Source organism: Anopheles coustani, chromosome 2, assembly GCF_943734705.1.
Source record: "Anopheles coustani chromosome 2, idAnoCousDA_361_x.2, whole genome shotgun sequence".
In the NCBI taxonomy this organism is placed as follows: domain Eukaryota; kingdom Metazoa; phylum Arthropoda; class Insecta; order Diptera; family Culicidae; genus Anopheles; species Anopheles coustani.
Window position 1 is genome coordinate 85,795,039 of NC_071289.1, and position 26,625 is coordinate 85,821,663.

Here is a 26,625-nt window from a genome sequence, read left to right on the forward strand (position 1 = left end):
CTAGCGAAATCTTGTATGAAATACGAATCACATATTCAAATCACTACTATCCACCATCACCTTGACGAAGGTCCTGTGCTAGTTCCCCCATTTTCGAACGACCTTGCCGAAAACGGGAAAAAGGGCACAATCCATTTACAAACAATGTGTAAAACTCAAATTTGAGTTGCGCTTCCGATCCCTTTCCGGTGGCTTCAAACAAAAATAGGACGAATGGTGCGTCCCTTTGCTAAGCGCTGTCCCTACGAGGCGCATTACAATGGTGTCGCCCCCGTATAATTCCGCCATAAAGTGCTGGAGCGAAAGGAGCCGTTCGCTCCGTAAGCCCGTTATTGCCATTCGATCGCTGGACAAATCAAATATTGGCATAATTTTTATTACCAGTCGAGGCCTCGAAATCGGGCAGCAGGAGGTCCTCGCTCATTGGGCATGGGCATTTGACCGGTCGTAAAAATCGCTGCCAGTTTCCGGGACCGTAATTGGCCACCAAACCAGACCGCTGCAGTAAACGCTAATGCACCACACAGCGAAGTGGCCATTTGGATCCAGCGGGAAGTGGGATGACATTTTAACGATCGTCTGCCAACGTTCAAGGTGTCCCTAAGGCAGGACTAGACAACGGCGCTGACAACTTTCCATTGTTTCAAATAATTTCTTTGTGATTGTTATCGTTTTGCAGTCGTAAAACGAATCAACGAAAGGAAAGAAGTTTACTGTAAAGTAATAAAATTCATCCTCAACCGAATTTCAAGTTCAAAGTACCCTACGATCGACCTAGATCAGGGTTGCCAGATGCATTTCTACGGCGTCCATGGGGTTCCAGTTTTTCGATCGTAGATTTATCACCAGCACCATCGCCCACAGACTGCATTGAAGGCGAAACAACATAAAATATGCAGCACCCAATTGGCAAAAGGGTTTGCAGCTGCCGATGGTGGTGTAACGGTGCTGCAATTGTCACCACGGCTAAGTCCTTTTTGATTCAAGCCCATAGAAACACGGCCAAAAGAGGTAGACATGTGAAATAACAGAAGCGTTTCAAGTGACCAGGACTATTTATTTTGTCGATGATTGATTCATTCGGTTTCCTAGCATAAGAAGTGAAGCAACAGATGGAAGGCATTGAAGTATTCTACAAGTGTAGAAAATTTTCAACACAACAATCATTTGTGGACTTCATGTAAGGACTTAAAAACATGTTAAATAATAAAGGAAAGTATCATTTTTTTATACGAATTTTGCTATTGTACGTCTTTTGCTATTGTGTTTGCCTATATTTTCAAAATTGTTTTATTTTTATTTGATAAAAGCCTTATAACGTTTTAGTTAAAGATTCCTATAATCAGTTTTGAGCAAACTAAAAGAATTGCTAAAATGTATAAACCATGTTTTCATCTATATAACACCTTCTCAGTGTTTTTGATCTGTTGTTGTAATGAGGAATTTTTTATTCTGTTTTTTTATTAAAGTAAATTTTCCAAATGTCTTTGATTTGAATGAATTCTAATTTTTTTTTTATAATGGATACTTTTGCATATTTGACTTCACTTCAATCGTTTGCTTGAATTGATCTTTTATATTTGTTTACATCAATTCTTTCGCAATGTTTCCAATCTTTTTGTTAATCGTTGCGTAGTGTTCAGAGTAAAAACTTTGTTGAATGGATTTATGTAAGTGAAGATTCCGTACAAACAGAAAATTTTCAATTCATGGAAAATTCATGCATGAGAACCAAAAAACATCAAAACTAATTCGCTTTTACACTAACTTTATGGAATAAAATTAGTTGAAAAGGTAGCACTCAAAAGTATTGTATTCCAAGTACGATAAATAGAAAACAAAACAATTTTCAACTTTCAATTGACACGTCAACGTCAACAAAAAATAGAAATCACTCGGCTTATCAAGGCATTAAACTTGTTGAAATATAAAAAAATATAAACTTAAAATCAATCCATCACCATCAGCTGGCTTCGAGAGGTATTACACTTTAAAGTACAACGGTTTGCGGTTTAATGTTTCGGGAGACAAACAAAAAACAAACAACCACCGATCAGTCCGTTCACCTTCAATAGCAGGATTCGTTAAGCAGTTTTTAATTTGATTCGATTTGGTCACGACCAACGCATGGAGAAGAAATTGGCTACACTCTTCTTCCGGTCGGATAACATGCGTTCTGTTTTATCCTCACTTTACCGTTCAGATAAACATTCGCTCCCGGTGCGTAGGAAACGGTGAAGCTAAATGGTAAGGCCAACTAACCTCTAATCCTATCACCAAACACTATGACGGGTTGACGGATGTCGGAAGGGAAAAATCAGACGAACTGAGCCGCTACCGAATCATTCCAACGAGCAAACGGTCTATGGATAATTCCAATTCCAGTGAGCCAATCTGCCCCTCGAGCCTTTCCTTTTCGTTCCATGCGTCCTTTTCTCGTTTGCTTCCAGCAAAACCGCTCGTAAGCCGGCAAAGCATGATTGACGTTAGGTAAATATGTAATGAATGCATTTGCGCAGCGCGCATCGAATGAGCGAACCGAATCGTGTTGGGCCAATTTTCCCGCCGCGTCACCAAGGGCGGAGGAAATGTGAATGTTTTCCGATTTTATTAGCTTTTAATAGCCAGCGGGCATTCGCTAGTGGAGGATTCGACTCTCGGCGAATAACGAACGATTGTTCGAATTTTTTGACTTTCAGGTTTACGTCCTTGTTTTCCTTGGGGTAGTTCCGGCAAAGTAATTTCCCGGATGCAGGAACCGGTAGATCGGAGGAAAACAAAAAAAAACGAAATGCCTATTTCCTCAGCGTGGGACGGCCAATTGAATTTTCCGCCCACCCAGATGCAGTCGGAGCGAAGCCACCCATAATTAAGCGTGCCCAACATGCGAAGGAAGCCGGTAATATTTCACTTACCAAACGGTACCGCCTCGGGCAACGGAAAATAAGGCCACTACACCGTAACTTCCAAATACTTGGGAAATTTTAAAAACTGATAAACAAAACGAAGGCTTACAGTTTCGTCCCCGAAACGATTCGATTCGCCTTGTGGAACCGTTTTTCCTTATCGCGCTCGGGGGCCGCATACCCGGTTTGCCCGAGGCAGCGGAAAGATTTACATTTCCTGCCATTCCGCTTCCGGTACATTCCGCGGATTTTGGAACAGATTTAGCATGAAATTGTCTCCGATTGGGTACGGGTTTACGATCGGGTTCCTTTCACGTTCCCGATCGCCCGCATCGGCATCTGCTCGTGGTAAAAGTGAAGAAACCATCGTGTCACCTTCTTTCTCAAGAGGAACGGCAAACGAAATCCCAGAAAAAGGAGCAATAAAACCGAAATTTCTAACGATATTCAAATATACCACTCCGAGCGAGATGATTGACCGTGCGGCGAGACGAATCGGTACAAAGTGTTTTCCAATTTTTACGACCTTAAAATGTCCTTTTTTCCCGTCCGCACCCGTTTCCGCTGACATGTGACATTTTCACTTTCTTTTCCTCTGGTTCTTATGCTGAGATTATTTGAGCTGATGCAATGGAAATCCACTGAAGAACAGATCCCATCGGGGCAACTAGCCCCTTACGGGATTAGCCAGATCGGACCCTAAAGCATAAATGACAACCAAAGAAGGAAAAATGAATCAGTGAAAAGGGGACAACGAATGCGGTGCAGAAGAACGCAATCAAACTAACGGGTTCTTTTGTAAACAAAATTTAAATTCATCTCAATTTTCCTGCAGAAAAATTCAGTCCTGATGCATCGAAAATCCGACAAATGTCGCAAACCAACCGCAGTTGGTATGTACAGCGGAAGGACAGGCGGAACGAATTGCCAAATTTCACGCTCTTTAAACAACTCAATCGGCAGGAGGACCGTTGGCCGGAGGGGTTCGAAGTATTTGAATCTTTCTATGTGATTTTGCTACCAAGGAAGCAGTTGAACAAACACATACGATGATGTGCCCGAGAAGCCAATTATCCAATTAAACAGATCGGGTTGACGCGTTTGACACGTGCCAACAGACCGCTAAAATAGTTGTTGAAACGTATTTAATTTGGTAGATATAAAAAATGCTCACATGTACCTAGAACGTTGGGGAGATGATTTGCCTAATTGTTTAATCATTGATGCTGATTTTTCCTGCCACGTGACATCCCACTCGAGCGAGTGGTGGTGAAAGGATAAACAAAATACCGAGCCGCCGCGGCGTTTGTTGGTAAGGAAAGGTATAACCACCCGGTCGCCACGTGGCAACCACTTGTTGTTGGCGGGCGTGCGAACGCGTGGCGTCACTTAAAGGAAGCGACAAACCGTTCTTCACGGGGGAAAATGGTGGCCAACGGAACGGCACGACTGTACCGGAAGCCGAAGTTAAAGGAGCAACTTATAGGAGGAGCTGAACGGGTTTCGGTATGGACTAACGCCTCCTCGAGTTTACGCACTCTAGTCACGTTTCGCGCGCGTTTCCTCCATTTCTTTCACCAGAGTATCGTTTACCGACCGACGCGTGGCGGCGTGTGAAAACGGACAGCTTGCAGGCGGCACAATAGATAAACCACACTGCCTTGGCATATGGTGGAATGGTGGTTTTGTGGATGATTTTTTGGCATGCGTCTTCCCAAGTGGATTGAGAGGCGGTTAAAAAGAAATTAACCAAACGCCATCGATTTGGATGAGAAATCACGCATGGTTTATTTTGGCAGCCGGTATAATTAACACCCAATAAAAAAGCATAACAGTTTCCTGATAGCACTTCGCCACACACGTGCGCCAGCAAATGAAGCATTTGAATACTTGAAGTGTAAACTGTTTCCCATGGGAAGATAATCAATGCCATTTGGGAAATTAAGAGACTCGTTCAGTTATTATGGTAAAATACACTGGCGGATTTAACGGTGCGCGGACTGAGCGGCCGCGGGGGGTCCCAAGCTTGCAAGGATCCCCGAACTTTCAGCGGCCAAGTTTGTAAAATTTATACTTAAACAAATACTCGATAGAATTCATTAATTTGCTCTTATGATCGACAAGTAATAAATTGTAACTGGTCAATAATGGATAATTTTACTGTATCCTATAAAAGTTAATGCTAAGAACCATAATAAAATAAAGAAAGTTTGGTCCGGTATATAATCAAAGTTGAAGAGTAACAGAAGATACATTTTCTATAGTTTATTAATTGTAAACAAGCATGTATTTGCATCAAAACAACAAAATTTTGGAATATATCAACCATAAGAATAAAATAATGTGAATGAAAAACTTAAACAACTTCAATGTAAGCAATGCTTTTGTTCTGCATGCTATTTTTAATAAAAATTCTTTATTGCATAAGACTTGTTAAACAACATATACACTGCGTCCCAAAATGATAGCCTCACCTAGTTTTTTTCTGTGCAGGGCAAATACCAAGCATACAATTTTTTTCAAAAATACACAAATATTTATAAGTATACAATGACTACTTTGCATAAATATTGTTGAAGAAAACGAATGAACAATCCCTTTTTTAGCAAGAAACTAAAATCAGTGGTGTCCCAAAATGATAGCCTCACTTAGAATTTTGATTAAATTATCAACAAAAATAGCATAAATGAATTCAAAAGTCATGATATAATAATCAGTACGATTTATTGCTTGGAAAATTCGTGATGGCATGCTCTCCGATAATTTTTCTAACGTATTTACTGATAAGGAACGCCAAGCATTTCGGATAGCAAGTTTAAGGTCCTTTATGGTCTCGTAATGTCTCCCATCTTCACAAATCTCTTGAACTAGCCTTCCGCAAATATTGTCTATTGGATTAAGGTCTGGGGAAACGGCTGGCTAAGACATTGTTTCGACACTCGATCGTGCAAGGTGAGTTCTTGTTGTCTTGCGTGCGTGCCCGGCAGCATTTTCTTGCTTAAAAATGGGCTGTTGGGTGTTGTGATTTTCCAGATAAGGCTTCAAATGATTCGCCAGGATGTCGATAAACATATCGCTGTTCATACGTGTTGGTACAAGAGCCAATTCACTTTTACTATGACCGCTGAACGCAGCCCAAATCATGATCGATTCACCTTCAAAGTTGCGACGGTAGAAAAATCGTGCTATCGTCTCAAATCTCGCCAGTAATGGATGTAACTATCCCATCCATCAATATTTTACTTTTTTTCATCAATATAATCCACCTAACATGAATTATCAATTTAAAATTTGAACAAGACTACAAAGTGAAAACTTACGTTTCTCCACACATTCTTCCATGTCATATGTTCTGTAGCAAACTCCAATCTAGCGACTTTTTGGTGAAGTTTGAGGGCAGAAACTTTCTTCATGGACTCTCTTACAACATCAGAACATTAATTCAAAGCACGCAACACAGCAGTTTGGTGCACATTCAACCAGAAATCGTTTTTTATCCTACGGCAACCTTTGGTTGAATTGAACGCAACTTAAAAAATCATCCGATTATCACGCGAGGAAAGATTTTGAAGATGACCAGGAGACTTCTGAACCCCATATTAACTGGAATCTTTTACATAATCGTTAATGACGTTTGTGAATCTATTTATTAGCACACCAATCTCATGACTTGACTTGCCATTAAAGCGATAAGCATCAATTCGACTTTTTTCTCGTTCCTAGAGTTGTTTTCTGCCTCCAATGTTCAAATTAAATTACAAATTAAAGTAAGAGAACTTAAAAATTACTTTTGGCAACTGCTAACGTGGCTAGGAACTGGGTTGCTTTGTTAATTTGAATGATTTTTGAAGTGAGGCTATCATTATGGGACACTCCATTTTTTAAATTTTTCACCAAAATGTTATAATTAAATTTTTTTTCTGATAAAATAGAAGTGAAACACATTTCTTTTAGATTAAGGAATATGTTTCTATCGTTTGTTTTACCTTGCGATCATTTAAAATAGCATATGAGTGAAAAAACTGGGTGAGGCTATCATTTTGGGACGCAGTGTAGATAGCACTTCGAGGAGTCAGCCAGAAAACTTTTTGATGTTAAAATAATATCTAACATTGATTTTATTGAAAAGCATATAAACAAGACGAAAATCGACGATGAATTTTTACGGTAGTGCGGGGGCCCCATTCATTTTACCGCTTAGGGCGTCCAAGAGTGTAAATCCGCCACTGGTAAAATATACAATTTAACACGTAAAAGAAGCATTATTTGTGTCTTGCAGGCTCGGTGATATTTTCAAAATTGGAAAAGCCTAATTTTGTCCAGTTTTTATGCCCATTTCGTTCAAGGAACATGATTTACGTAATTTTTTCAGTAATTATGCTAGAAAAACTGATATTGCATAAATTTAGAACCTTACTAATGGTTTCAACATGAAAACATACAACATTAAAAAGTCACACATGGGTACAAGTAAATACGGTTATTTTAAATAATGCATGCAAGTAAATGATTTAATTCCAGGCACGTGGTTAAAATAGCCGTACTTTACATAAAGTAGTAGTAAAGTTTAAACATACAGAGCTATTCCGAGATCCGAACGTTCGAGATTTACGTTCGAGATTCGATATTCGGCATTACCAACTTCGAATTCGAGATTTATCAAGGTGTATGCAAAAGTGTATTAAGGGTTTCCGCTTAATGGTTTGAATAAACCTTTGGTGATGTTCGATAATTCGATTTGATTGTTATTATTACTTTTGGGGCGGTGATTGATATATGCGTACCATTAAAAGGAAGATAATATCAGTTTACATAGATTTTTTCACGAAACCCTACTAATAACAACCGATTTTTCCACATTCAACGTCCAAATCTGTGTTGACCATTTGATTTTGACAACTGCCGAACAGCTATGTCGACTTTGTCGACTCGATTCGAATGTTAGAATATCGAAAAAATCTCGATTCGAGACGAGCGCTCGCATTCGAGACCGTTTCGAAACGGATCTCGGAATAGCTCTGATAAATTTAAAAATATCAATAAAGGTACACACAACTATTTAAAAGGAAGGAAAAAAGAGAAGCAATATCTTTCAAAACACGTGCTTAAATATGTTCGATAAAAGGAGATGAATTCTAACATGAGGATAATCGTGGTCGACCTGCTGCGAGCGAAACTCGTGCCGATTCACCACCAACTGTGTCCTACATACGTGTGTGTATGTCTCCCTGTCCCTTAGATCCCTAGAAAAAAATCCTATTGCTACCGTTCCGCCTCAGTGCGGACATTGTTGTCCTTGTGTCGCTTTGTGTCCACTCACTGTTCGCACCTTTCCACAATGGGCCTGAAGTGGCAATGTTTATGAGATTACGAGTCGGTGTGAAACCACCAAAACTAATCCCTGGAGAAGCGCACCGAGCCTCTGAGGGCTTGCAAGCAAGATCATTCGCTACCTGAAGTCCTTCCCCTGAAGTCGCTCGTGTCTTCGTGATAGTAGAAAATGAGCGAACCCGGACAGAATGTTTGGTATTTCTCCTCCATTTTTGCTTTTTCTTCAGGGAGGCGTCAGAATGCGAAAAACCGTTGACATTCGAGGTCCTTTTGCCTTCGAATCCTGCTGCTGCCCGTATGTTGTGAAAGGAAATATGAGAGTAACGAGAAAAAATCAGTTGCCCACAAAAAGAAAATAAAGAAAACGGTTCCAGTCTGCCGCACACCGTAGCAGGAGGCTTTTCCGATACGGATCGGCTGGGGGCGCGCGCGATAAAGTTTAAACGTCGAGTTCCGGCCGCGTGTTCGAGAAAGGCATTCCACCAAAGGGTGTCGAAGGAATCCAAACTTAGCAAGCCAAGGTGTAAAAAGCAGTGAATTTCATGAGCTTGACGTTCATTAAGCCATTAAGTCAGGGACGGCGTTGGGGTTGCCGACTGTTGCCATACCAGCCGTGGTCATACCAGCAGTGGACCCGGCCAAGCGGAACCCTGGTGACAGCTGCATTTGCATAAATCCCGTCCACGAATCCAAAGAACGGTATGAAACCGGAAGGACAGTCCAGTTTTTATTTATTTGACACAATACACACTTCTACCGGTCCCTAATCGGTCTTCCGCACTTCCGGCCCTGTACGGGAGGTTCAACTGAAAATTAATTACCAACTCTCCTCCCAGTCGAGTGCTATTTCTACATTTTCCCTTTTTTCCTTCGACCAGGAAAGGACATCACCAAAGTCGCAGTACGTTGGCACGCACCTAGCGTAACACCGTTGCACCGGGAAACATCCGACAGATGCATGTGTCGATCACAATCGGTGGTGGTACATTTTTTTTGCGTGATTCTGATTTTCCCTACGTTTTTGCCAAAATTTATTTTTTATGTGCACAAAGTGTCCGTTTTACTATTTTTTCGTTCCCTTTTTTGGATTGGAAAATAGTTATTTTGCGAGGGTTGTTGTTCTGGGGTCGATATGGATTTTACTATTGTTATAATTGTAATTGTATCTAATCTAAATGCGGTTGTGCAAGTGAGAGAGGGCGAATAAGTAGAGCAGTTGACGCATGAGTTCCGATCAGGCTTCGATCAAAATGTCACACTTTAATCGATGCTTCATTTAGGCAGGGGTTGGAAGACGTGTGTTAATCCCGGGACTTAAAGCGCATTTATAGAAATAGTTCAAAAGTACAAGCATTTTTGTGCCAATAAAACTCACTAGATGCATAGGATAATATAAAAAAAGTGAGATTTCTATAGTTCAAATATCCTAAATGAAAGTATTTTAGCAACATTTGGGAGGAAATGTATAGTATAAAAGATACATAAAATGTTGTTTTCCAGTTGTTTCTAGCTTTCAATGTCAACTCATAGACCATGCTTCATTGACTTGTAAATTGGCGGCTCGCTCAACAGCCATCGAACAAATGCTGGCCAGTTGCAGTGCACTTCCGGTCGGACATATTTGCAAACAATCGTGCCCTCTCGACTTGAATCGATGCGTTACCATCTCGTTGCGCCACTCAACTCCAGGCACGAGCTTTCCTGCTCTAGAGGCCACTTCACAAGGACCGGACCAACATTATCTTTTCTCTCCTTCAGGGAATAATTATGCCGACAAACCGGGTTTCGGTGAAAAAGGACTCTCGATCGGGTCCTCGGGGATTGCGGTTTTAGCACGCTTCCGAAGGGATCCGTTAAAAAAAAGGAAACCATGCCACTTCCCATTTCTGTTCGTTGCTGACAGGTAGTAAAAGGTACCAAATTTCAACCACTTAGCATCCAATAACGTTCATGGTAAACGGATACTTTATTCTCTCGCATGCCCGGAGGCGTGACTGATCCTCGGCAGAATGGAACTACAAGATGAGATACGATCAGTATTGATAAAGCTGAGGATTAGGATAAATTGGTGTGTATGGCCACGTGCAGCGTACAGAAAACTATGCATTACGGATTGCCATTTTGCCATTTATAGAAAAATATCGAATACCACTACCTCTTGCATCATCACCGGGTCAATGAAACCGTTAGAACAGTAACAGGATCGATTGATGGTTGCATAGTTATACAGGAAGTACTAAATTTAATGCGAGTCGAAATTCAAACAGATTGAGAGATATTCCTGCAAATTACGGGCATGCATGTTCTTCGTAAATTACAATTTTGAATTTTCCAACTTGTTTTAATTATTGTAAATTTATTACCAACCTATATTAAATGTGTGCGAACAGAAGAATAGAGATGTACCCACATTCTTTTGATAACGGCGCTAAAGGCGCACAATGGCCTACAAGAGAAAACAATAGAAAACGGTCCCAAGTGGATGCTACAGTTACCGATGCATAAAACGGCATTTTCGGTAACTTTGCGGGACATCCACCCTCCCAGCGAGATTCACGCAGCGCCAACAAGTAACAAGGGGCAAGGGAAGTAATTCAATATTTTTTATTGAATGTAAAATCATATGATATGCCGACCCCGGAGATTTCCTCAAACGTGTGATCATGAAGCTGAATGGTGCGTGTAACAACCCCCGATTTAGTTTTGCAACCCTGAAAATGTACCCTATTCTGTAATCATTATCATAACCACCTTCATGTAGATGATGGTGCTGGTAAAAGGGACATCGGCTTTGATCTCGAAAGTTAAGATACTAGAAGCGTATACTAAAACATCTATGAATCTATTTTGAGACCATGCATTAGAAATTGTTTTTAATAAAAAATTTGAAGGAACAACCGTTCGCGTAAGCGTATGCTTTAGAAATTGTTTTTAATAAAAAAGTTTGGAGGGACAACTGTAAGCTTCGAAGGTCAATGTGCTGGGGCTCCAGTGAATTTATGGATCAGAATTTATGGATGGATTCTACTATTTCGATAAACTAAATTTTCGGTAAATTTTTAGAAAATTTTTGGATTTTATTAAATTACTTAAAATATTACAGTTTTTCCAATAAAAACTATAAAAATTTGTTTTATCCCTTTAGTGAAACTATTTTATACCTATTACAATATTAAATCGTAATTAAACATTCCAAGTTTCCATAAATAAATCGCGAGAGTAGAGAATAAATGAAAAATAATACTTTCATTAAGTATTTTTCATTAAACTATTCGAAAGTTGGTTGGCAGTTACAATTCGAAATATTTTACTGCAGTTACCACAGTTGATCTCCGAATGACGTAACAACAATTAGCTGTCAACCGAAACACACCGAAAGTGATGGGGAAACTAAATCTCTACAGGGATTCAAGATCCGGATCTTCGAATCCGAATCCCAATCCATCAGATCATGCGTGCTTACCTAACTTGCCGATTTTTTATATCATTTGTTAAAGCAACAATTAGACAATCCATGGTTGAATTGCTCTAAAGGCTAAATCGGTTCTGTGAATGGTCCCCAGGACCATCAGGATCGATATCGCTATCCGCTCCCAGGAGGGGCTGTTTAATTTCAGTTCAGAGGGAGCTACCCACCACTATGGGCCAAAAAAGATAAACAAACAAAATGCCCAAAACATGATGAAAATAATGGTGAAAAAACACTTATATTTGTCTAATCTGTGAACACAATACAAAAGTGGGAGGAATCTAAAAGTCATTCCTTGGCAGTTGATCATCAGCCGAATATTTGTTTGCGTTATCTTATCGCGGTCAGCTGTTGGCTCACACATGCACATGTGCTGTTTGGAGGGTGGGGTGGTGCTACCAGCTTTAAATTGTTTAAGTAATAGCATGCAATTTTGTAGCATATCGTCAGTCGCCCGCGTGAAGTGAGCTAACGAGCATTGCATTTTGATCCGGTCGTTTGCCTCTCGCAATCATGTCTTCCAACATCCAGCATCGTGTACTCTCGATCCAAAGTCATGTCGTGCATGGACATGTTGGTAACAAGAGCGCGGTATTTCCGATGCAGGTAAACAGTACTCTTGCATGTTGTGCTATTTTCATTAACAAAACATATCTCATCCCAATCAACAGGTGCTTGGTTTTGAAGTGGATCCAATAAATTCGGTGCAGTTCTCCAATCACACCGGTTATAAGCAGGGCTTCAAGGGACAAGTGCTGAACGAGAAGGAACTGGCGGAAGTTTACTCCGGACTGGTGGATAATGACTTGCACAAACTCTACACCCATCTCCTCACCGGGTATGTCGGAAACCCGACGTTCCTTCGCGAAATCGCAAACATTCTCAAGTCGCTGCGTGCGGTCAACGAGAAGCTCGTCTATGGTAAGTAAACGTGTGCGTGTATGGAAGTGTCTATATTTAGACGCACCGTGGGGACGCATCGTTTGCAACAATGTTGCGCCTCCAATATTTCAAACAGGGAGATAACATTGTTGCATCTTGCCTTGAGAGCAAGAGTTATAGCGAGATAATGAAAATAATTGAGTCATTCCTTCTTCACAGTGTGCGACCCGGTGATGGGAGACGACGGAATCATGTACGTTCCGAAGGAATTGCTGCCAATTTACCGAGACGAAATTGTTCCACTCGCCGACATTATCACTCCGAACCAGTACGAGGTTGAACTGCTCACTGGCAAGCAAATTAAATCGGAGACAGACATTTGGGAGGCGGTTCAATGGTTCCACGAGAAAGGTGTTGAAACGGTGGCAATATCGTCGTCCGAGTTGGGATCGAAGGAAACACTGCTTGCGTTCGTCAGCAAACGTGTAGCTTCCGGTACTGAACGGTTTCGGCTTGCCATTCCGAAACAGGGCAACAATATTATTCGCTTCACCGGCACAGGTGATTTGTTCGCCTCGCTCTTTTTGGCTCACTCGACACTGACCAATTATGACATGGGCGCCACGCTGGAACGAGTCATTGCGTCCCTGCAGGCGGTCATCACGAAAACGCTACACTACATTCCGGATGAGGTGCTCCAAGGCAAGGTGGCAGTAACTTCTCAGCAAAGGGAATTGAAGTTGGTGCAAAGCAAGGACGAAATCGAGCATCCAAAGATAACGCTGCGTTGTGAGCATGTGTAACATATCACGTGGCGACAGTTAATTGGTTTAATTTTAAAATGTGACACCGAACAATAAGTTTTACATGTTCTATTTTGAAAAACTTTGTAACGCATTCTTTATTGATATAAAACATTGTTTATGTTAAAAGTTAAAAGTGTTTACCGATAATAGTTATCAGTTGAATCATGGTAGGGCACTTCATAGAGCACTTGATAAACATGCAGCAATGTAACTGGAGATAAGTATTGCAATGTACTCACTTATTAAATATGCTCCTGGTAAGTAACCTTCCATTTTTTTTTTTTTTATAAAACATACTATTTATTTATAAAATAGTTTACTTGCTTATAAATATGGTCTTTACAATAGTGTCAAAGAAACAATGTACATTTAAGGACAGCTAGATCGATCGCAGTATCATTGTTTCCAATGATATGGATGATGTAGTTTGCATACAGACGAAGCACTTTTACTCGTTGCGCAGTACTCATTCCGCGGAGTACTGGAAAACGGAGACATTGAAACGAGCACTGACACCCTGGAGCTTCATTCCTGATGCACTGCTGCAGCAGGTCCCAGGCGGCAATAACGCGAGTGCAAGAGGTGAACCTATGTTCCAGGGTGTCACATTCAACACAAAACATACAGGACGATGAGGATGCGCGTCCCATCCGCATTAGCAGATCGCCATGTGGGACCTTGCCGTTCACGACAAGGTAAAGTGCCGACCGCTGTTCCGATGACAACTTCGGGGAATGGATGTTCTTCCATACCATCTTCCAGACAACATTTTGAAACTGTTCCTGGATTTTGGGATTTGGGAAACGTTGCACTAGCGTCTTGCGAAACGCTCTAGTGGACGGGTGTTGCTTAAGAGGGGAGGGAACGTATGCGAGTATCTGGACAACACTCCGAAGGCATGGATATGTTGATGGGATGGCTGCAATGTCAGGCGGGTTGTCAGCGTATTGTATGTGGTCCGCACCAATCCGCAGGTACTCCTGTTCCACCACATACCGGTTGGTCAACAGGGCTATAGTCGTCACAGCTGGGATGTGGAGGTTGAGTCCCCCACGGTTTCGGGGCAGCGCCAGTTGTTGGAGTGGGATCCGTATTCCGCCAGCACCGCTCCAGAGGAGAGACCCTACCAGGCTAGTTACCTTGGCTGTGTCCATTGCGCGTGCACCAACAACCGACGCAACGAACCACAGCTTCGGCAGCAAGAAGGTGTTGAGCAGAACCACTTTCTGCATAAGGTTCAGGTCTCTCACCCTGTGTAACCACACCAGCCGACGAAACTGGTTGATCACCAGGTCCCAGTTGTGACCGGCTGCTTCCCGAATGTTGTTGGAAAAAAGGATTCCAAGCAGCCGCAGGCGCTCCACAGTGTGCAGCCATGGTATTAAGAGCCGGTGCCCGTCTGATACCGCTCCAATATCCAAAGCCAGAGTCTTGTGGACATTTAGTTTGGCACCAGAGCAGACACCAAAAGCCTCGATTGCCGCTCTCACTCGCTCAATTTTGGAAGGGGACGTACTCACCACTGAGACATCGTCAGCATAAGCATTGACCAGGTCATCCGGATCGCAGCAAATACCTTCGATTCTAGTGATGAGGGGATGAAGGTATAGGATAAACAAGTGCATTGACAAGGGATCTCCTTGTCGCACGGAGCGTTGGATAGGAAAGGAAGAGGATAGAGAGCCGTTCACAAGGACACAAGAAGAGGACTGTTCTCCAATTTTCCTCAAAAGGCAGACGAGATCCGGATTGAAACCCAAGGAGACCATCGATTCAAACAGAAAGCCCCTATCAACACGGTCAAACGCCTGTGAAAGATCGAAGGAGACGAGCTTTCCACACTTCCTCCTCCGCTTTAGATCTATGATTCTCTCCTTAACAGAGAGTACGGCCTGGAAAATATTGGCGGGCTTGTTGCTGCATTTCTGCGCCGGTGATATCACCTGCCACTTATCCATAATTCTTCCAAGCCGAATCCTCAATATCCTCGAGAGGAGTTTGTAATCCGTGTTAAGGAGAGAGATCGGGCGGTAGGAGGATAACGTGCACCCATCACCCTTCTTTCTTCCGAGGACAATGACCCCATTAACGAAACTCTCCGGAATATGGCCATTGAGGGCTTCGTTGAGAACTAATACTAGTTCTTTCCAAATGACCTCAAATGTCCGTAGATAAAACTCTATTGGGATTCCATCAGGACCAGGTGACTTCCGAGGTTTCGATTTTTCAATTGCATGAAGGATTTCACTCACGGTAATTTCATCCATGCAACCGTTGTTGGTTTGACAATCCTCGGGAATTGCACGGTGACATGCGAAAGACAGGTCAGGGTACGTCGATTCGTCGGAGTACAGGTCCCTGTAGTACGTCTGAACATAGTTCAACAGTTCGTCAGGGTTGTCTATAATAACGTCATCGTCAGTTCTTAGGCTTGAAATCACGGTACGACCCTGCCTTCGTTCTCCAAGCTGAAAAGTGGAAACTTTTTCACCACTTACTCTCGTTTCGTTTATTTGAGCAAAGTCCTCGGAGAAACGCCTCTGAAGGAGGAGCATTTCCCCTTTTATACGATTAATATTAGACAGCTCACTAGGATCTGCCAAATACCGATCATATGAGGACCTTAACTCCGCGTAGAGGATGTTATGAAGCAAGCGGAAGTTGGAGTATTTTTGGTTCGTTTTCCAACGGAAAAACGATTTAATTTTTGGTTTGGCGAAACAAATCCACCATTCCATCCAGGAACCATAGTTCCTTCGTTGTCTTGTCCAATAATTCCACTTGCCCCTAAAATCATCTATATTTTCGGCTGTCAAAATATGTGGCCGTAGTTGCCAATAGCCATTTCGTCGCGCGTCAGGTATGTTCGGAAGGCAGAGACGCACCGTAAGTGCCTTGTGGTCTGAGAACGACACCAAGTGCATATGCGTGTTACGCAGTTGGTCGTTCATAGTCTTGGAGACGTAACAGCGATCGATTCGCGAACCGGAACCACGTGTGATGTAGGAGAACTCAACATCGTTTCCTCTGATGGCCTCCCAGCTGTCACACAAAGCTAATCCATCCACAACGTTTTGCAAAGCAAGGCTCTGACTCCCTCCACCGGTAGCGTCCTTGGACTTCAACACACAGTTGAAGTCCCCTGCCAGAATGACCGGTCCTGGTACATTCCGCAGGTAGTAGGCTATCGTCTGGTTGAAGAACAGTTCCCGCTCCGCTCTACGCTGCGTTCCTGACGGAGCATAGATGTTGCATAATGTGGAATTATTCTCAAGCCGAACGCAGATGAGACGTGAATCCAAACTGCGTTCGACGTGAGAGAATTTTATCGGTTCGCGAATAGCGATCGCAGTACCTCTCCTTGTGTGGTCAACGTTCGTTACAATGTTGTACCCAGGGAGCGTCAAGTCAGAGTCATAAACCTCCTGCAAGAATACAACGTCAGCGTCAATATTCCGCAGGAAGCTCCGTAAAGCATCTAATTTAGTCAAGTTGGAGATCGCATTGATATTAATCGATGCGAAAATGATCGATTTCAGCGATTCATCCATCTCAACCAAATTAGCGCGAGTCTCGTTCTGTCGGCTTCGGGTCTTGTGTCGGGGGTTTTTGCAGCCCAGGGTTTTTGGGGGGACGGCCAGGCTTGCGCTTGGGCGGCGCCTCCGTCCGAACTCCCGGTCCGTCTGTCTCTACCGTCTCGTCCGATCTTCTCTTACCTGTCACCAGCACGGATGATGTGGAAGGAGTAGGAGAGGGAATGCGAGGGGCGAGGAAAGGCAGCGACGAAACCTGGCACTGCTCCGTTTCCATGTCCGAGTCGGCCTCCGATGTTGCTGCCGATCTTGAAGCTTGATGGATTTTGGCGCCAGATGTCAAGTTCAGCGAACTTGCTCGCAGCAGACTGGAGACGACGGGCTTAGTTATAGCACCCGGTGCCGTATTTACTACGCCTATCGAGTCGCTTGGCAACGTTGTAGGCGTTCTTGGTGATGATGCCGGGACGGCCGGTGCGACCTCCGTGACGGTCGGTGTGCGCGCCAGGACGGTTGATGTGCTCACCGGGATGATCGGTGCACTCGCCGGGACGGCCGGTGCACTCGCCGGGACGGCCGGTGCGCTCGCCGGGATGGCCGGTGCGCTCGCTGGGTAGGTTGGTGTACGCACCGGGACGGACGGTGCGCTCGCCGGGACGCTTTTTGGAGGTGCAACCGGTGCAGATGCGCGTGTCGTTGAAGTTGCTGAACTTTGCAGGGCAGACGCGTACGATAATCTCTCGTTCACACTTGCTTTTTGAGCAACTAGTTTCCTGCCTTGGGTGCAGGTCATGCCATGGTGCACCGAAAGCCCACAGGTACGACACGTTTGGTGCTGGCCCCGGTAGGTCACCATTGTTTCTTCACCTCCGATAGTGACGTACGAAGGCACCGGCTTTGTGATAACCGCTGTCACATAGCGGTATCCGTCCGGGATTCCGGCGCATGGATAAGGTTTTGCCCAAACGCCGGTTCGAATCGCGCGCACCTCTCCGTAGCGGGAGAAGAAATCCGAGATTGTCTTGTCTGAAACATCTTCAGACAAGTCGTGGACTTTCACGACCACGGAGTTGTCGACCATGGTGATCGGGATCGGGAAATGCTTCCCGTCGCATTCTAGCGAGTGCTTTCCGTCGTTCTGCTCGACGGTTCTTAGAGCGAGGCTCTGTTCCTTCACACGGATAAACATTGCGGATGTCGCTGGCTTCATCCGGATTGAGCTGATGTTGTTGCTGGTAAGACCCAGCTTTGTCATCACGAAGGTCGTTGCCTCCATCACGGGAGGCCTTTTAGGAATCTTTGAGAAGTCCACCCGAAGGGTACTTCTCAAAGCTGCCATTGTTAGGCTTGCTCTATTTTGCGGAGATAAACTATTTGCTCTGCTTCGTAAAAGAGCGTCCGATCGCTACGAGTCTCGGAGTGGAACTGTATAAACGTTTGTTTTCCACAAATTTTTGTACAGAGTTTCTTTATTGTATATCCGAACAATTCTACGGAGTGGCTACAGCCTGCTATACAATTAATTCATTGGGCTGACTTGTTATAGCTTACTACAACAGGAATGAACACTGGTATTTCAAAATTCTTTTACCTCAAATAATTCAAAACTGACCTTGGGACAGAGTGTAGTCTTGGTTAATTTCCTAAAAGCAATGTTTTATTTAATATAAAATCGGCTTAGAAAGATAGAATAAATCGGCTTAGAAACTTTAAACAAATTAATTATTTCAACGGTAATTTCAACTTAGGACCAAGGTTTTTTAATTGAACAGGTAAACATTTTGATCAACTGAAAATGACAACTTCGCTGACAGTATCAGTGTGATGGACGTACTCCTAACTCACATCTAACAGAGGAGTGAGTCCTTGAATTTTATCCACGCAAAAGAAGGTTTTATTTTGGAATTTCATCATTTAGTTCACATGCAATTGCCTAGATTAGCACAGGTCGAAAGCTTCTGTTCGTTGTCAATTATCTTTTTATTGAAGATAATAAATGCGATAAGGAGCTCACATTGGAATCGGATCTACAAGCTCCCTGTTGGGAGCGGCTCTAATCAGCCGATTCATCTCTAGACTCACATCTCTAGTGCGTGCAAAACGAAAAAAAGGTGCTTCTGCGAAGCAAGTTGTTTTATTCCGGATTGCTTATTCATTTTTAATCTCACGCATTGTGTTGTGGAAAATTGTGAAAACGATGACATCACGTGAAGTAATGTAAGTTAAAGTGCGACCGCCAGAATATTGGGTTGCGTTGTTTTACCACCATTTCCTTTCGTCATCAGTATGACGCTTTAATTTGGTTCCAATTATCATCCCCTTTCCAGCAGTATCGCTTCGGACGAAAGTGATTCGGCCGAGGAGGAGCAAAGCCCTCAGAACAACAAATCGGAGCAGAAGCAAAGCAGCAGTTCCCGCAAACATAAAAAGCATAAGCGTCACAAGAAATCATCAAAATCCGATAAGGCGGAGAAGACCTACAAGGCCAAGAAGCATAAAAAGCACAAACGGAAGCACCGTGGCGAGGACGAAGAGAACGAGGCAAGCAGCGGGTCGGAAGCTGACCACGCCAAGAACAATGGCGCAAAGGTAGAAGTGCGTAAAGTGGAACAACCTGCACGATCCAAGCGATCCGCCGAAAGCGACGTTGGCGATGACACGGCGCGTCCGAAAAACAATGGCAGCAGCAAGGTGGCGGAAAAACGGAAAGGGCACATATCGACGGACCCGGACAAACTGGTACAAATGCTAACGCAAAACCTGGAGAAGCGCAAGGAGGACGTCGTGTCGGTGGAAAGTGAAAGTGAGGGAACGGCGGTGGAGGATGCACCCAGCCCGGATGTGGCGGTCATCGAAGACGATGAACTCAATCTGGAGGATCTGATGCGCCAGAAGGCAATGCTACAGGCTTGCCTTGGTGAGTATGCGACGGACGACGAAGATGACGGAAAGCAGTCGAAGGCTAAAGGAGGAGAACGTCCGGTTAAGAAGAAGCGTGTGGAGCCGAATGAAGCGGTCATAACAATCGATGGAGATTCGACGCCGGATGATGTGGATCGGCTGCTCAAGAAGGCAGCTGTGAACCGCACGACTGCGGCGCGCAGTGGCCAGGATGATTCACAACCTCCCTCCCACCGGAGCTCTAACGCAGAGGTCGACAAAAGGTCATCGAAAGAATTCCAGTCACAGCAGCAGCTAGCAGATGGACGCTCAAGGCAATCGGATCGAGACCGCGAACGGGACCGGGAAAACAGAACCCGTGAGGAGCGCCGTAATCGGGAGGACGATAACTACAAGCGCCGCATGGCCGAGGAACGCTTCGAGCGGGAGAAAGCTCGCGAGCGCGAACGCGATCGGGATAGGGACCGGGCGAGGGCCCGCCAGCGAGAGCGCGATCGTTCCATGGATCGGTCGTTCCGCGATCGACGTGGCTATTCGCCGCGTGATCGTAGCCGCGAGAGACGTTCGATGGAAAGGGATCCCCGTGGTCGGGGAGGAGGGGGTCGGTTGGGATCACGTGATCGTTTCCGTGGCAGAAGCAGGGATCGTAACGTGCGCGGTGGTCCGGGTAGGATGGATCGAGACTTCCGCGATCGCGATTGGGATCGTGGTCGCGACAGGGATCGAGATCGAGGTTATGGGCGTGGTATGCAGCGGAACGGGCGCGACGGTCGGGGTGGCGGCGGCAGGGGTCGGAAGGTGGAAGACGATCGTTTTAAGGATTCTCTTAGTGAAGGACTCAAGCAGCAGAAGGAGTCTAGTAGCGACAGTGAAATTGCCGACATCGACATTGACGATGAGGAGGACGAGGAGAAGATCATTGAAAAGAGACGCAAGGAGCGCGAAGCGCTACTGAAGGTAGGTCGTTAGCTAAAAACCACATCAAACACACGAAATGAAAGAAATTAATGAACTTTTTCTCAGAAACTGGGTGCAGCGAACGAGGACAGCAACAGCATGACGGAAGTGCAACCGCCCGAACTGCGCCAGCTGAGCAGCAGTACCGGCCCGTCGTCCCGGAACGATTCATCCACCAACAACAGCCGGGAAGCGACGGCCCACCACCAGCAGCAGGATGACCGCGATGGGACCGACCAGTCGCTCACGCCCCCGATACCGAGCGAACGGCGGGATCTGATGGATCAGGTAGAACGTAAGCAGAAAGACCCGGCCGACCCACCGAAAGGGGACCTGGACAGGCAGAGTAAGGAACCGAAAAGTACTGCGAAAGAAAATGTTAAACGCCCCGAATGGGACATGTTTGCCGAACAGGACATCGACTCCAACTTCGACTCGCCGAACCAGGTGGTGGCGAACAAGCAGGCGCACGAGAACCCGGCCTTGACGGACAACTGGGACGACGCGGAAGGCTACTATCGTGTCCGGATCGGTGAGGTGCTGGACAACCGGTACGTGGTCGCCAACTACACCGGCCAGGGGGTGTTCAGTACGGTCGTGAAGGCTCGGGATCAAGCCCGTGGCAGTGCCTTCGTTGCTGTTAAGATCATTCGCAACAACGAGATCATGTAAGTTTTTTTTCGGGAAGATTATTACCATGAAACATGTTTATTGCTTCGTACATCAATCGGATAATTTTCACCGTCCTTCCAGGCATAAGACGGGCCTCCGGGAGCTGGAGATACTGAAGAAACTCAACGACGCGGATCCAACCGATCGGTACCATTGCCTTCGCTTGTACCGACACTTTTTCCACAAGCAGGTAAGTTTTGCCGGCTTCCTTTTCAAGCTCATCTCTTTCCACATTTCTAACATACTTTTCTGTTTTTCGTTGCCTTCCACCTCAAGCATCTGTGCATGGTCCTGGAGCCACTCTCGATGAACCTGCGGGAGGTGCTGAAGAAGTACGGCAAAAACGTCGGTCTGCACATCAAAGCCGTACGCAGCTACACCCAGCAGCTGCTGCTGGCCTTGAAGCTGCTGAAAAAGACCGGTATCCTGCACGCGGACATCAAACCGGACAACATTCTGGTCAACGAGAACAACTTGGTGCTGAAGCTGTGCGATTTCGGATCGGCATCGTCGATCACCGACAACGAGATCACGCCGTACCTGGTGTCGCGCTTCTACCGTGCGCCGGAAATCATCCTCGGCCTGTCGTACGACTACGGTATCGATATGTGGTCGGCCGGATGCTCCATCTACGAGCTGTATACGGGCAAGATTTTGTTCAGTGGTCAGTCCAATAATCAAATGCTTAAGTGTTTCATGGACCTGAAGGGCAAGATACCGAACAAGCTGATTCGCAAGGGTCAGTTCAAGGATCAACACTTTGACCAGAACTGCAACTTCCTATCGCACGAGATAGACAAAATCACCGAGCGGGTAAGTGTCGCTGTTTTGCATGTGCTTATTTTTTTATTTCGCTTTAAATTTATTGCATCTACAGTCTATCAAGAAAGTATCCGTACAGTCATCAATTTCAACTTTAAGCCTAGTTATCTCAGCGACTACGTGACCTAGGACAATTATTTAAACGACATCTCGTAGATAAACTTCTATTCTATCTAATGAGGTCTTAACATTTCAAAAAAGTTACTTGTAGGTCACTTTGCTCTAACGAAACCCCAAAAAAGGCTCAAAATCGATGACAAAAAAGTATCCGTACATGATGAGTATTGATGATGTGCCATCCGTACATGATGTGCCAATATGGTGCAATCAATGCCACTTGCCTCAATAATAGCCTGTAAGTGCCAAGAAATAATTTCTACCAGTTTTCTTTTCGAAATATGCTGGAAATTTGACCCGATTCCATAATAGTTCTAAAGATGTCTACTAAGATCAGGATAATGTTCCGTTGATGGTAGATCTAGGCATCTTTCGACAAATGTTGTATAGAGATCGATTCCGGACACTTTTCGACTATCGTCAACACTTGTATGATCTCATAAAGTGGTCACTCTTGGACAATACATGACCTATTCTTAGGATCGTTATTTTACTCAGAGAGAACATTGTAGAACATTTAAACTTTTACCAAGGGTTGGCTTGTCCAAAGAATAAAATGGGCGAAGTAGACCATGTCCTACAGATGATTTATAATTAGTTCAATGTTTCCAGTTTGATTAATGGCCTCCGAACGCCATAACACATACTTTCAACTACTGTGTTTTATAGTTGGAACAACGTTGCTCATATTGATGATTGAGTTCGACGTTAAATCTCAATTGTTGTTCGTTGTTTTGGCCAAAATTGCTTAATTTTATATGTATTAAGTCTGTATATAGTGTATAAAACACTGTGCCGACACGCCAATGGCATCAAAATACAGCGATTTGCAAATCCCCAGTCTCCCTTATTCTTTCCTTAGAAACGAAAAATTTGCAACGTACAATTATGCAATGTTATTGTTTTTTCCAAAAAACCTTCTTAAGAGTTGTAATCCAAATCATATGATTGGTGATCTAGACACTTCGTTCGTCATGTTTGAGAACTCTAAGTATGGAAGACTTCATAGCTTTTCGAGCTATCACCACCTCATAGCGATTGAGTAACCACGAAAGATGTCTGTTTGAAGGGTTTAGTCTAGTTGTACCCTGGTTAATTCGACAAATTATAAGTTCCTGAGACTTAGCATGAGATTTGCCACAGAGTTCATCAACTTTCCATGTTAGGTTCCCTTGACATCACATGAAAAAGATAGCTCTCTATTGGTTGCAGCTGTATGCTAAGTTTCACTGGCCATTTCACGTTAAATGATGATATAAAATTGATGCCGCCATTTTTTTAGACCCTTAATAACTCGAAATAATAGCTAGGTTGATACTTTGACTACTAGAACCTCACCAAACCGGTGTTTTTGGTCAAGAAAGCCGGGTGTACGAATACTTTTTTGTCATCGATTTTGGGCCTTTTTTGGGGTTTCGTTAGAGCAAAGTGACCTACAAGTAACTTTTTTGAAATGTTAAGACCTCATTGGATAGAATATAAGTTTATCTACGAGATGTCGTTTAAATAATTGTCCTAGGTCACGTAGTCACTGAGATAACTAGGCTTAAAGTTGAAATTGATGACTGTACGGATACTTTCTTGTCAGACTGTATATATGATGGTTCAAGCAAATGTGCATGAAATTTCAATTTTTGTTATTATACTTTTAAATGGCCTAAAAGCTTAAGTGAAAACGTAGGATCTGAGTGGACTCCGGCGTTAATGTCTTAAAATGGCAGAATATGTCTTGTTGGACCTCAACAGCCAATCAAAAAATCAGTATGTTTTTATACGTATATAAATGCACTTTTTACAAGAAGCCTATTTTCGGATGCTATTGCACTTAAGCCATTGTGTTCGTCTTCGTCAATTACACCGTTCTATTTGTCTAATGATTGGATTTTTAAACATACAACTTTAATAAATTGGATTCGTTAATCGATTGGGGCTTATTATAGAAGCGTTCATGTATATTTGCCGTATTTTCGCGTATATAGAATCACCTTCGTGTAAGGCATAGTAAGACTTCTAGTTTCCTCGTTTAACATCATCACTACTTTTGCCATGCAATGATCGTGGATAAAAAAGATGATTATATACACGCAAAAATACGTTAATTTAAACATCGCATGTTTGTGGAGACTGCTGTACATCATTATGCGCGTACGATTTTAACGAGTTTTGGTAGTTGTTAATGGATTAAAGGAGTATTTAAAATAATTTAATGATTATTTAACATTATCCGTTAAAAGCTGGCAAATGAAACAATATTCACAGGGACCCAACGTTACATGTTTGCAGTGTATTGTTTATTTAATCCCAACAATCGTCTCATTTATGTTTCTCAATATTTTGCAGGAAAAAATTGTGGTCGTATCAGTCATAAAGTCGACGCGGGACTTACAGCAGGAGCTCATTGCCGGACAGAACCTTCCCGACGAGCAGATACGCAAAGTATCGCAACTGAAGGACCTCCTGGACAAGGTGTTCGCCCTCGATCCCGCCAAGCGAATCTCGCTGAACCACGCGCTGGCACATCCGTTCATACAGGATAAAATCTAAAGGGAAACCCGTAGAAACCGAATAGGAGAGCGAATGCACCTGAGGCCCCGTACGCAACGGAAGTATACTCCTTCCAAAAACCCCTTTATTTGGACATAAATGAATCCATTCTCTCCAGCATATCTGCAGCTCCTTCATGTACATTAACAATGACCTTTTCTTACTTACGCGCTTCGCCGAACAACAACAACAACAACAACCACGTCGACCGCAATCCGCACCACTTTCTGCACACACCACACGCGCGCAGTCGAATTCATCGAACGATGAAGGAAGCCCTACCCGATGAAGATGATGATGCACCCATCAATCTCTCGTAGGAATCAAAGTGTGTGTGTGTGATTAGCAGGCTATGAAGACCGTGCTGCAGAACTTGTAAAGAAAAACACAATTTCTCTTGTTTTGTTCACGAAGCAAGCAATGAGAGAGGTAAACAACTAAAAGCCACTCATGTAGTAATCTTTAATCGATCTTAATCATTATGGAAGAAGAACAAAAACAAAAGCCCCATACATATGCGAAACACTAGACCAACCATAGGAATGATTACGATTTGTGAAAATCTAGCATCGGAGAATTAATCTTTTTCTTTCGTTTTACGTAACGAGGATACCGTTTTTCTTCTTTTCGGTCACTTTAATGGTACCATTTTTTCTTTGCTCAACAACACCTTGACTCTGGCCGATTTAGCAGGTTGCAGAAAGTATTAAATTATCGCCAGGCATGATTAGCTTAAGCTTCGGTACTGACACGAACTTGGTGGCAAGTGAAGAATGATTTAAAATCATTTTGTAGACTATGTTTTAATTGTTTTTATGTTCGCCATTTGATTATATTTCAATCAAATTCTTCACCAGAGGGGTAAATAAATAGAATTTACAAATCGATTGATAGTGGAGGTAATACCGTTCATACACAAATGACGAATTGAAATAGAGAGCGCGATAATAAAACTGGTTCCTTGCTTACGAGGATACAAAACAAAACCGGATCGAATGAAACGTAGAGCAAATGCCAACCGTCTAAATTTAAGTTAATTGAACATTCACTGCGTTATGTTTGACCACTCTCTTCGCTGTTACCACTCGACAGTTTTAACCACATTGATTCATCTTATTTGCAGCGCATGATGTTGATAAAATGTGCGTGCGGGCATTTCCTCAGCCGTGGTCGGGATGGCCCATCGCCCAAAAGGGAGCCACGTGAGGGAGAGGCATTCGTTGGCCGGGCAAAGCAGCAAACAGCAGCGATGTTGGAACGTACACTTACGCACCGAGTGCTTGAACAAAGTAATCAAACCCTACACAACCATATATGCCGCAAATGAACACGATGCACACGCAAACTAATCCTGTTTTTCAAACCATCCTCCACAAGATTTGCCGTCCCACAGCAGCAGGAGCCCTGGCCGTGCCTGTTCGGTGCAAGAAACGGGGAATATTTTAGGTAAAGCAAAATCCAAAGCCAGGTGTCGGAAGGTCTCCGGTTTTCTTGGTCCTTATCGCCGGCCTGAGCTGGGAAATGAATGTGCCTGCTGTGAAGAGGTAGTGAAAGAATTTTATAACATGCTTGTTATTTTACACTCGTGCAACTAAACAATTTCCCACGTTAATATTGACCCTTTTGTAGTGTACTAGTTATCAAACTAAATTTCTTTCAAGTCCCATCCATACGCATTCGTCAGT

The 26,625-nt window shown here is 43.7% G+C and overlaps 2 protein-coding genes across 5 annotated transcripts; both read left to right on the forward strand.

The window, feature by feature from the left end:
* The first annotated feature begins 11,892 nt into the window (after positions 1-11,892).
* Positions 11,893-13,674, forward strand: LOC131262992 (pyridoxal kinase). Of its 3 annotated transcripts, none has more exons than XM_058265107.1 (4): positions 11,893-12,090; positions 12,146-12,312; positions 12,378-12,627; positions 12,808-13,674. In XM_058265107.1, the coding sequence occupies exons 2-4, from the start codon at positions 12,220-12,222 to the stop codon at positions 13,389-13,391; spliced, it is 927 nt and encodes a 308-aa protein (XP_058121090.1). In that variant the 5' UTR covers positions 11,893-12,090; positions 12,146-12,219; the 3' UTR covers positions 13,392-13,674. The 3 variants fall into 3 exon arrangements, with proteins under 3 accessions (XP_058121090.1, XP_058121089.1, XP_058121088.1); XM_058265106.1 differs by having other exon boundaries at positions 11,893-12,081; XM_058265105.1 differs by having other exon boundaries at positions 11,893-12,312.
* A 5,441-nt stretch (positions 13,675-19,115) lies between these two features.
* Positions 19,116-25,827, forward strand: LOC131262935 (serine/threonine-protein kinase PRP4 homolog). Of its 2 annotated transcripts, none has more exons than XM_058265039.1 (6): positions 19,116-19,144; positions 19,258-20,785; positions 20,852-21,453; positions 21,539-21,647; positions 21,734-22,270; positions 24,737-25,827. In XM_058265039.1, exons 1-6 carry the CDS (start codon positions 19,125-19,127, stop codon positions 24,938-24,940), a joined length of 3,000 nt encoding a protein of 999 aa, XP_058121022.1. In that variant the 5' UTR covers positions 19,116-19,124; the 3' UTR covers positions 24,941-25,827. The 2 variants fall into 2 exon arrangements, with proteins under 2 accessions (XP_058121022.1, XP_058121021.1); XM_058265038.1 differs by having other exon boundaries at positions 19,119-19,144; positions 19,255-20,785.
* Positions 25,828-26,625: the final 798 nt, after the last annotated feature.

Bases quoted from the DNA above. Each gene is read 5' to 3' on its own strand.
- LOC131262992 (XM_058265105.1), top strand. From the start codon at position 12,220: ATGTCTTCCAACATCCAGCATCGTGTACTCTCGATCCAAAGTCATGTC. The intron at 12,313-12,377 runs GTAAACAGTACT...CCCAATCAACAG, and splicing joins GCGCGGTATTTCCGATGCAG to GTGCTTGGTTTTGAAGTGGA. The intron at 12,628-12,807 runs GTAAGTAAACGT...CCTTCTTCACAG, and splicing joins CAACGAGAAGCTCGTCTATG to TGTGCGACCCGGTGATGGGA.
- LOC131262935 (XM_058265038.1), top strand. From the start codon at position 19,125: ATGACATCACGTGAAGTAAT. The intron at 20,786-20,851 runs GTAGGTCGTTAG...ACTTTTTCTCAG, and splicing joins AGCGCGAAGCGCTACTGAAG to AAACTGGGTGCAGCGAACGA. The intron at 22,271-24,736 runs GTAAGTGTCGCT...AATATTTTGCAG, and splicing joins TAGACAAAATCACCGAGCGG to GAAAAAATTGTGGTCGTATC.